Genomic DNA, 12,853 nt, shown 5'->3' with positions numbered 1-12,853 from the left:
AAGAAATGGTTTTTGGTTTAAAGGGCATTTAAGTGATCCACAGCCTCATCCCCCACTTTTCTCAAAAAAAAGTTGAGATTTTTATATCACTGGAAACCTCTGGCTACATAATGTTTATGTACAAAATATTTCTTGCAGATTAATTCGTTTTGCAAAGATATCGTGAAATTTGAATTTCGTTCTGGTGCACCAGAACGAAATTACAACGCATTGTCTATGGAGCAGTGTAATACACATAATCATGCATAACTCATAAGCATAAAAATGAAATTTTGGGTATATGCTTTTTTCGTGTATATGTACTGAAAAATGTCATAAAAAGAGGATGCTAGGATCACGAAATCCTCCTTTAAGTGTTCGTATATTGTTGTGCGCAGTATAGATCTATTGGATCATAATAATATCTCATGTCTATTTCATAAAGCATGTAAATATAAACCCACTTTTATGATAAGTTGCTATCCTCTGTGTCTACTGCTGGCACACAAACTGTACCATACCATTTGATAGCCTTACTCATGCAATGAGAAAATTACGACATACTGCAGTTAATATAATTGAAGCCCAAATTAAAAAGATTAGTTTGCATATGACATACATGTACTATCAAACAGACCAAAAATGCTGTACTGTGCAGGTCAGACACCAATCACGCCACGCCTTAGCCCTGACGTCAGACGCAAACTAGTCTTTTTAATTTGGTCTTCAATAATAGTGTAATTCTATGTTCATTTTGATCTCTAATCTTGTCTTTTATCACATTGCTTTCATTTGTCATTTGTCCGCTTCAGTAGCACACCTTTGCTTATTTCAAAAATGCAAAAATCTGAATTTTGATGAATTTTATGGTGCTGTGGTTGGGCCAGTTACTGATATCCCCTTTAACTAACTCTGGGGTGTGTTTCACTAACACTGACAACGCAGGTCCTTGCACCTATAACCTTTTAAATAGGATTTATGTGTTAGCACTTACAATGGATCTAAAGCCATAAAGGAAGATTTCCATCAAATTTTAATTTTGTTATTTCTTACCCAAAATGCTAAAATAATCACAGGAAAGGTTTCTGTCCATTTTAAACTGAAATATTACCAAGTCCAAGGTAAAGTCAACGAAACCCCACTGGCTGTCTTGGCTGTTTATAGCATTGATTTCTATGGGGGACTTAAAGGAAGGTGACCTTCTTGCCATTACCATATTCGTCGGAGTATAGTCCCACGTTCGAGTATAATAGTCCCAACCCCCAAAATTCCAGTTATATTTATTTTTTTTTCGGTTTGGGGTATCCCTGGACTGAGAGCTAAATGCTAGGATCATTCATGGTTTATTTATAAAAAAATTAAATTCTTGTACATTGTATAATCCCACCCCACCAATTTTGAAAATATTTCACCTCAATACGGGGTGGGACTATACTCGGACAATGGTAATTTTAAAATAATCTATGCTGCTACATGCATGTATATTTGACATCAATACATTGTATATCTATATGGATCTCTTCTGTCCATTTCAACTGCCAATTGTGTTCATTTTTTGCTGATTTAAAAGTCTTCAGATTCTCTTATGTACTGAATGGTTGCGTATGTATTTTAGAAATATTTTATATATCTAAATTTATTTTAGAAAGGTTAGATCTGTGGACATCACCCTACATATATGTATGTGTAAATTGATGAAAAATCATGTGTATTGAAAACCAAATAAAATTTGTGAATGATATGAAATTATGAAGGCATTGTGAGAAACAAGTTTTTATTGAGTTCTGAAAAACAAAGCCTGCATGAAGTAAATTAAAGAGTTTTAATTAAAACCTGGGGATCACTGGGTTTTATTCACCATGTTCACCAATCAAAATACTTAGCGATGGCTGAAATGTCTTGGCATAGGTGAATCATTGATGTATAAACTGCACATATCGTTACATCTCCTTGAGATTTTTGTACACCCTGTGTGAAGCTCCACTCAATAACGATTGGTGAGCTGATACATGTACAATGTACACATTATTAATAATTATAGGTGCTTGAATGAAATGCTTTACTTTGTTTGCTCAGCCCGAAATGAAATGGGGACAAATCGGATAGTGAAAACTAACCTATTTTTATGGAAATCACACATTATTGAAATCGACTCAGTTCAATGTAAATTGGGCTATTCCATACTATGGAAGACATCACCTGTTCTCTCAGGAGATGTCAATTTCAAATGTAATCACCCATTCAGGTACATGTAACCCCATTTGAGATTCACATTCCTGTGTGGAAGATTAAGGTCACATCTCTGAGGGTGTATAGATTTCAACTGTAATAGCTGAATGAGCTCGGCAATCAGGAACTGCATTTGGCTATCAAGGGGAATCAAATGACAATGAGACAAATAAATGAACAAAACATACTATTTTTACTGGAATATATTTATTATGTGAATTGGCTTTCTATATAAAACATGATGATTTCAATCAAAGAAAGATTTTTTTGTTGTTAACAACAAATATTTCTATGTAACTTGCTTATTACATGTATGCATGAATTATCATACATTTATGATACAATATTATAACAATAATAATAATTAAGTACATATTGTCAATGCAGCTGAAATAAAGTACATGTATGAGAAATTCCTGGAAAAATAATCAAGAAGTCAAACTAACATAAACTTGACATTTATAGCTTATAATAAATTCAATCCTGGTAACCCCTATCTCCTATTTACTGATTAATAATCCCACTATTGTAAACCAGGTTCCCTGTAATGTAGGTGTCCTAACCTTTTCTGAACAGAACCGCACTCAACTAAATCTCTCAATCAAATCGTCATCTTCATTTGCACCTTTGTTATCAGGCGGACATCATACATCTTGAAATCGCACCACCATTGTTTCAGTTTCTACACCCTTTTCTGTCCTATATAGAAATTATATACAGTATAAGCCAAATAAACTATTATTTGAAACAATTACAGAAGATAGTTCAAACAAACTTATCAAAATATTTGGTCATAAATTAAAATGAAATATACATTAATAGAAGAGTTCTTAGAAATGAAACTCAGGTGGGGTGAAAAGTAACACAAACATGATTTGTAATTATATATTGTAGTTTACAAGACATCATGATTGTCAGATCTCATTGACCTCTTCAATAAATCCCATAAGCCTTTGCGGGTAGACCTGTGATGTTTACACATCCATGCCCACATCATGACTTTGAAATGCACAGTAACGATGTTCGCTAAACAATGTGCCCATGTGCGTGACGTCAAATACAACATCTCAGGTGCACCTGCAAAGGCTTAAATGGGATTTACCGAAAACGAAAAGGTCAATTGTTCATAATAAGTATATATCAAAACCACAGTACTGATTCACATAAACATGCTCCATTTTGCAAGTGACATTGCTCTATATGGTGCTTTTTGCCAAGTTATGTTGGTGTAAATTTCTGGTCTTTCCTTCATGTAAGCCACCCTAATTAGCCTATTGTCAAGACTTCATTGAGGGATTATGAAGCGTTATTTTAAGCTAAATATCTATACTAATAAAATAATAAGCGGTCTCTATCTGTGTATCTATCTGTCTGTCTGTCCGGCTATGCGTTTCGCCGCACTTCGACGCATCGTGCTGAAATTTTGGATATAGGTAGGTATTGGGAAAAGCATGTTGGCCATGTGGTTTTGAGGGTCATCGGAGGTCAAGGTCAAAGGTCAAAATTTCAAACTTTGTCCAATCAGGCCCAAATTTGGTGGGTGGAATCCTTGATAGGAGGGGAATATAATGCGCGAAATAAAATCAAGGTCAACCGAGGTCAAAGGTCAAAGGTCAAAATTTCAAACTTTGTCCAATCAGGCCCAAATTTGGTGGGTGGAATCCTTGATAGGAGGGGAATATAATGCGCGAAATAAAATCAAGGTCAACCGAGGTCAAAGGTCATTACGGAGGGGTCAAATTTCAAACTTTGTCCAATCGGGCTCAAACTTGGTGGGTCGAAACCTTCGTACGAGGGGAGCATGAAAAACATTATATGGAGGTCATCCGAGGTCAAAGGTCAAAGGTCATGGATTTCAAACTTTGTCCTATCGGGCTCAAAATTGGTGGGTGGAATCCTTGATGCGAGGGGAATATATGCGCAAAATAAAATTGAGGTCAACCGAGGTCTCACAGCAGCAGTGCTCTCACAGCAGCAGGTGCACTAGTATGTTAAATAATCCTTGTCTTGATATACATGAACTCTGTGGAGGCTTACATGAAGGTAATACTGAATTTCATGAGGCCATAGCTTCAAATGGTGGTCATTCACTCAAATATGATGGTATGGCCAATATGTGACTACATTAGGCATAACACACTATAGTCTTGTCCCAGACCCCATAGTTAACAACCTTTAAAACATAATTTATCTTCTTCAGCATTTAATATGTTCACATTTTCATTACATTTCAAATAATGTGGTACCTATATTTAATCCCCATCGTTAATGCTAATTTATCAAATAGTACTAAAATATAATAGATAAAACCTTACTTAGCTACAAATTGAAAATTCTGCATATTTGTTTGACTGATACAAATGTTAGACAAGTGAGTAAAAAAGTCATGTTTGGAAGTTTTGTAGAAACATTCTCTACTGCAACATTTACATTGCTAAAATTCAACCATGAATCAATTTAATGAATTGCTTTACTAATCCTAAAATCTGATACGAGGGAGAATTCACTAGAGTAACAACAGTCATGTTGGAAGATTCTGGTATGACATATCATCAGGTTTTCAGGACCCGGATAAATTGTTTTGGAACCCTTACTAAATGAAGCTCTTGCAGAAACATACTCTACTGTGACGGTTTCACTAACAATCCAAGCATGAATCAATTAAATGAATTGTTTTACTAATCCTAAAATCTGATAAGAGGGAGATTCACTAGGGTAACAAAAGTCATGTTGGAAGATTCTTGTTATATCATCAGGTTTTCAGGACCCTTGTGGAACCCATGCTAATTACTTTACCATGACTGCTTCAGTAACAAGCAAAGCATGAATCAAATACACGAATTGCTTTACTAATCCTAAATCTGATGAGGGAGAATTCACTAGGGTAACAAAAGTTGGAAAGGAAGAGCCTGATATATAAATAATAATTCTCTCAAGTTTTCATGACCCAGGTTCGAAACAGATCAAGTGGACAGCAACCAGGATTGAGCTTTGAGGGGTGCCACAGTATGAACAAAATGACAAAGCATTCATTTTCTTCACTCATTCATCAGATCTACAGACCAAAGTAATGGTTACTTTCAGCTACAACTAATTTGGTCAAAACTGAGTTGTATCACTCAAAATCCTTTTTTTTTCATGAAATGACTTCGATAAAGCTGGTCCATAATATAAATGAGAAGACTTTGTTTGTAGCTTATATATGAGTTACAGATTTTCTTATAAATTGCATTTAATCTACAGCACATGTGATGGAATAATCATATATTCTTAGTCACAAGCAGCTTCACTATCATCATAGAATTAGTTAAATTCCTTTGCCCATTTCTAGTAATGAAATACCTCATAATCAATTATGAATATTATTGACACATTATCATGACCTATAAACAATACACTCATATTACTAATATTTTGGTGTCCTAGATTGTCAGGTGGACACTACATGTATTGAAACATCCGGTGATGAGTGATCACCCTGAACATGTGATTATTGTTTCTTTATTCATTGAAATACAAAGAATGAATGAGAACAACCAGATCTGCATGGATAACATCCACAGCAGCTGAAGGGAGTATCCCATCATGCATTGCAGTGAATCTGCTTGCTCCATAGCAAATGTATACAAAAAATTAGTTAGGGCCGCTTAGATATTGAGAGCTATGGATAGTTTCACAATACTTTAGGGTCATATTTTTCAAACAATATTCTAAGCACCCCTAATTTAACCGAGTAATTGAAAGTCAAAGTGAGGGATTTTGTGTACATTTTCTATGGCAAGTGCAGTATTATCATGGTAATACAAAGCATGATGGGATACTCCTTTTAGCTGCTGTGTATCTGTCATTTTTGTTACAAACTGAAAGCAATCTAAACACCAAAATGTTAATTAAGTATACATCATTCACAGGTCATGCATACTGACATTGAATAGCTATCTGCAATAGCTGCCCTATAGAAACTTGACATTCCTGCATTCTATTATGATGTATGTATACATCTCAAAATATGACATCTGGCAGCTATTACAGATGGGGCTTTCTTGCACTATAATATTTTGCAGTAAACCTTTGATGAGAGCGTATTTTAAGCGTACATCGCGTATTTACTGCGTTGAAACGCACTGATTGGCTGCTGAGGTGATCTGCTGTTTCCAAGTGGAAATTTATTAACTTTGCGCTGTACGCGTTGTTATCAATGACTTTGCAACATCACCGTAGTCATGCTCGTCAATGGTTTACTGCAAAATATTGTAACATACCCCTCAGTAATAAATTAGTAAAGGAAGAATCAATGTGAAATTGGCAAGAAATTGAAATATTAGTCATACCCAGTACTGTAAAAGTGAAATGTTTATGTTAAAAATTTTGAAATACAGGAGATTACCGAATAGGGTGCAACTCTACTACTAAGTTAAGAACCGCTATACCTTTGGCTCCTGTAAGATTGATGCATTCATTTTATGAAGTGCACTGCAGTTTAGTATATGGCTAAAACTGGACAACTACAACTCTTGCCATTCACTGGCCTTAATAATTAGTACAAACAGAGAGAGTACATACTTTGGTCTCATCTTGCAGACTTCACGGAATGATTGGCCCTCGTTTGATGAGCCGACACCTTACTGATATGAACATATCATTATTATCCAAGGTACCAGCTTAAAATGCAATACTGCAAAAATCACAAAATTTAAGGTAAGAAAAATCTCACTTTTACAGTACAGATCACCCAAGTACAGCACCATAGTAATAAAAAGAGTTGAAACCATGTCTGCTTATCTTGGCAAATTACGTAAGCTTTCTCATACATAAAACATTTACAATCATAAGTGCATAGTTATTCATAACAATATTGTGATAATAAATTTGCATTTTTTACATTGATCAACATCCATTCAAGTTCATATACATTTGTAAAGAAATTCAACAATTTTAATTTAGAAAATATTCATCCGTTTACATTATTAATGTATGATGTAGAGGAGCACCAACAGAATTGTGTTAGCCATTTCTGAATAACTACTATAGGTAAATTAAGTAATTCTTGGCCAAGTTCGAACATACCTGTTGTGTCTATGTAACTACTAAGCATGTACATGCTTTCTTCTGTACTCCGTGTGTGTTTATCACAGAGCCACTAGCGTTCCGAGAGATTGAACTTGGCCAAGAATTATCTAATTTATCTGTAGTAATTTGTATTAATTAACCAAAGAGATTTACAATTTTAAAGTCTTAATGTACGATCTTTTTAAATTTTTAGATTTTTCTTTTTTTCTTCTAAAATGATAATATGCAATCATTATGAAAGTTCCCAATACATTTGGACGCGAAAAACATTGGGAATTTGCAAAGAAACAACATCATAAACTTCCCCTCTATCACTCGAAACATCTCGCACTATTTGGATTAGGACAGCGAGTGCGGCCTCAGAGTTAGTCTCCTCACGTGGCCAGTTTGGTTACGCTCCCTCCGCGTGGGGAGGGAGCGTAACCAAGCTAGTTTTGTAGGAGACTACGGTTTGCGACCGTGGCCGACATAAAGTCATAATCTAAAAAATTATGACTTTATGTCGGACCAACAGAAAATCGTCCCGTTTTACTACAAATAGGACGAATTTGACAGTTTGCTCATAGATTTAAGTTAGAACATGTGTAAGTATTATAAATATGCCAAAAAATCTGTTTTGAAAAAAATAAAGGTAAATTCTGAAAAAAGATCGTACATTATGACTTTAAGTGAGTCACTGCTGATCCCTCTAGTGGCATGGCATTTAAGTCATATTGTAGCAATATTTTGATTTTGTGTCAGCTGGTTGTACAAATTTAAAATTTTTTTAATTTACATACAAAAAAAGGTTCATTCCTGTTCCTGGATCACATTTATTAACGTTATTTTTCATTAACAGCGATATGAATTTTGCTCCTTGTCTGATACTGGTGCTTGGCACATCAGAAAATTTGTACGACCAAGTATCATGATTTCTGCATGCACAAACCAGCAACTGAAAAGCCACACAACTTTTACAACTAAATATAGAACCACATGCTTCAAAACTCCACATACTTTGGTTCTAGAGGCAAAATATACATAAGAAGCTTGATAACTATTATAAAGTAATATATTATATAATTGTAAGTAACATAATGAAGCAAATTCATTGGGCTATCACATTTGAAATCCAACCCTTGTGGAAGCGTACACTTAAAATCTCAATTCCAGGTGGAATATTTGTGTCCGTTTCATGCCAAAATTCACACCTTTTCCTCAAGTTTTGGGATGAAACTTGTTGGATCTGGAATAGATAAAACACTTGAATTTGGTTGGATTCCAAAATCTTTTTCACAGAGGGCAAGGATTTCAAATGGAATAGCACATTAAAACTTAACTTAGTAACAACAAAATTACAAAACACTATTCGCCATTCGCACGGTCATCTCAAAACGAGGTTCTACCTGCAAAGAGCATGCTGTGTGTGCATGCGCCTGTCAAACGCATGCTTTAATTACTGCGTACACTTTACAAAAAACAACAACAAAATGCACATGCGCATGCATTTGCAGGGAGGACCTTGTTTTGGTAGCAAGATGGCAGATCCGTCCAAAGAGCGAATTGAGGCAAAGATGTAGCCAATGAAAGTGACAATCATGAAACTCTCTACCAGGCGGGCACAGGCTGACATCTTAGCATTGGATCAATATTGAAATTCAATTTCAATGCCAATCTGTGCCCACTGGGTAATTGTAAGTTGGCTCATAAAGATGAAACTTAACATTTTACAACATGTATATAATAAGTTATCAACAAAATTAGACAGAAGTTGTCTGCCTCCATAGAGCATCAATTGTATAGGCTATGGTAAGCCTCTCAGCATATATTTGTTTTAGGCATGCAACACCATTATGTGGTTTGTTAGACAGAGTCAATAGAATGACCATGAATACCATATTTCGTCAAATAGTCGCCCCCTCCTCAAATAAACACCCCCCACCACTTTTTTCAACCAAGATGTTTCAAAAATGCCGATATTTCCATGCTATCTTGTGTGGTAAGCTTACCAAGTTGCTCACATGGTCGAGAATAGCGTCAATAATTGGCGAAAATCTGGATCAGAAACCCGGAAGTGAGCCAGAAATCAGTGTTTCTAGTTCATAGTTCGTCATTTTAGCGTGTTTTTAGTTTACCTAATGATTTTAACGGGAATTATTGTTCTAAAATTGACCTTGAATAAACGCCCCCCCTTGGGAAAATGTAACGCCCCCGGGGGCGTTTATTTGACGAAATACGGTATATTAGAAGTTTCAACTTTCACTTATTTCATATATTTTTATGTTGAGCTTATAATGTCATGCATCACTTGGCAGAGCATTAATATCTGGCAGATTTCAGACACAGAATGTGATATATTCAGAAGCTTATCAACATTGCCTTGTATTATTTTACATCAATATTGTTATTAATTGTTTAGAAGTTAATGACTGTGCATCAGTTGTTTAGAGGGTATTGTGAAAAATATAATTTTACTTTTGGAACCAAGGATTCCGAGGTCCACGCAAAATGTTTACATTTCTTAAAATACCCAAAATAAAACTGAAGCAAAGTCATTAACCTCATTCATACTTTTAAATATGTATAATATTTTCACATTTGTTTTCAAAACAAAACTATTTTAACTTTTATCTTTCATTTTCTCTTTAAAGGATTGAATAACTGAACCTTACCGACCAATTACAAAGCGCTTTTAATCATGCGATGTACAAATACAGTAGTTGCGTGCACATAAATTGTTTGTTCACCTAGAATACGCATACAGAAGTCATTACTAACCACGGATCAAGTTTATGTTTTGGCATTTTTATGAGTTTGATTGGTTCTCATGCATACATCACATATATTCATGATTACGAGTATTATATATTTGCATGTACTTATATATATGTATATATATATTTCTTTAACTGGGTAATGGTTTTCAATACCATATTCACCTTTAAAATTTGTGCCACAACCAAATATAAAGGTATCCAATTTAAATAACAATATTGATTAAAACAATGGACTATTCAGTTGAAATCCATATATCTCCTATGGAAGACATGACCTTAATCTTCCACACAGGGAGTGTAAATTTCAAATGGGTTAACCTGAATGATCGAGTGACTCCATTTGAAATCTACACCCCCTGTGTGGAAGATTAAGGTCATGTCTTCTATATGGGTGTATGGATGTCAACTGGAATAGCCCAAATTACAGCCAGCCTTAGGATACATCACAATTGCATCTAAGTCTTTATTTTGTTTAATTTACATTTCACTAGTACAAAATTTGGTTATTTCATTAAAAATAGTTTGGCTACATACATACATCTAGTTACTGTTCAGTTAATTCAAAGCACTGTCAAGTTTGGTTTAAAAAAAGGTACACTTGAAGAGATAATGGGATATATAAAATTTATAGTTCTGATAACCAATGTTACCAAAATGTTTGTACAATTAGCTTGCTTTGTACATTATGGCTGAAATATAATTTCTATACCAATCTGGAATAAAGGTACTCAGTTCTGGCTTGGGTTGATAACAATCAAGGCTGACATACTAAAATAAGTTATAATTGATCCAAAATAACATAAACCTGCAAAACTGTCCTGTAAGTAAACCTATTCTCCAATAGATACAGTAAGCTGGAAAGAGGACATACAGGCTGCATCAAAATGATTGGTACCATCAATTTGTATGGTTGTTGAAAAGCCTGCTTATTCCAAATGCAACATAAGGTTTTCTTGATATGACCATAATTTATAGTTTTATGACTGTTTATGACATTAATCAACTCATTTTTTGGATCCTGCGTTGCAATCTGATGTGGCAGTCATGTCCATAATCACTGGAAACAGATGGGTACCAATCATTTTGATATAGCCTGTACTTTTTTTAAGGGCGCATGTTTGAGTGTTTTATACCTATCATGGAGACTCATCACCATAACATTCTTATTACAAGCCTGGATCTGACATGATTGAATCTGTCACCAAACTTAAAATTAACCAGTGATGACCAGAACTGAGTGCCTTTATCCTACACAGCCAGGTTCCTCTTTGTGGTACCTGTTGCTGGACCACAAATTTGTATCTGGACACCACATAGGTTATGTGCTACTTACTGTGTGAAGTACCCATGATGAACACATATGATTGTATTCTACAAACATTCCCTCACTGGTATATCAGACTGTGATTCTGTAACCACACATTTCCAAGGTCTATAGTACCTATAAGGAATCTGACTGTGTTTCCAAATCACCTGACAGCCAGCTAGCTCAGATGATTGAGGTATTTGGTTACAGCATTTCCCACTCTCCTTATATAAACCCTCCCCAATATGCAAAACAATATACCTATACTGCAGTTTATTCTCCATTGAGTCAGTGACACCAGTGCTTCAACATAGCTGTTGCAGAGTTGAAATAGAGAATTAGAATCCATGTTGTATGTAAGCATCAGATATTCTGACAATGCCATGGGTTATATCATCAGTGTCTGTATATATAACTGACATATGCACATTTGATTATGCAGAAGTTTGATGATTGTCTCTTTCACAACTTGTAGGAACCTTCATTTATTTGCTATATACATATACAATGGCAGGCATTGGCAAATAAGGTAGCAAACATTTTGATCAGCATGTTCTTGTAAAAGAGACAATAACTGAGGCACAGACATGTGTGGAAATCTGCTTGTCTGTACATCAAGGGCATGGAGTACTGACAATCACAGTGAACTATGATGACTGCAACATGGGTCATTCAATTTTCATCTGGGTGTAATTCCTTCTACACACTGCACACAGAACAAGAGAGGGAACTACACCCAGAGAAACTGGGTCAAAGACTTGACATCACTGACTCAATGAAGGTAAATAGTACAAAGCATAAAGTCTAAATAAAAACATTATTTACAATGATGACTTAAAAAATCTATAAACTTGTATTGTCATCAAATAGATCCTGGTAGTCAGGTTGTGAGTCCGATTCCTGTCCACACGGTGTTTTTGCTAGTTCACAGCCTGCTGTGGATAATGGTCGCACCTACAGGAGAGATAATCAAGAGCAAAAAGACCACTCGTAAAGTCTGCAAATTGTATTCTGAGTTACAGTGCAAAATGTGCATAAAGGTTGTATTCATATGTACTTCAAGTTGATGCTAAATGTTTCTCTTTTTGATAGTGCTAGCCAAACACCTTTTAAACCAATCATTACTCCTATTGTTGAATTCAAATAAAAAGCCCCAGAAGGATGTATTAAAAGAATATCATCCATCATGTGGCTCCATGTGATGAACATGATACAAAAGTAATCAAGTAACATGTGCAAAGTATCCAATAATACCCTGCCATAATACAAATTATCACACCTCATACATATTCATGAGAGAATATGGCACCAATCACAACTTGACACAACCTAAATATATTAACCTATCCCAGTATCTTACTGGTCAATTAATTTTTACTTCTATCACTACATCATCATCCCCAGTGTCAAAAGTTCATATTCCTATTCAATTTATGAACCATTTTTAAGTGGCTTTAGAAAATTTTACAAAATTTTTGTCGGACCTCCGCAAGTCCCAAAATGCTAAATGTCA

At 35.0% G+C, this 12,853-nt stretch overlaps 1 protein-coding gene across 1 annotated transcript in view; it reads right to left on the bottom strand.

The window, feature by feature from the left end:
- Window positions 1–7,697: 7,697 nt before the first annotated feature.
- Window positions 7,698–12,853, bottom strand: part of LOC140171291 (uncharacterized) — a 78,227-nt gene continuing 73,071 nt past the window's right edge. The window contains 1 exon segment of the mRNA XM_072194520.1: window positions 7,698–12,294. Within this exon segment, the coding sequence (XP_072050621.1) occupies window positions 12,184–12,294 (111 nt within the window). The 3' untranslated portion in view covers window positions 7,698–12,183.

This window comes from Amphiura filiformis, chromosome 15 (assembly GCF_039555335.1).
Source record: "Amphiura filiformis chromosome 15, Afil_fr2py, whole genome shotgun sequence".
NCBI lineage: Eukaryota > Metazoa > Echinodermata > Ophiuroidea > Amphilepidida > Amphiuridae > Amphiura > Amphiura filiformis.
The sequence above is the reverse complement of the archived record's forward strand: the minus strand, read 5'-3'. Positions and strand labels throughout refer to the sequence as shown.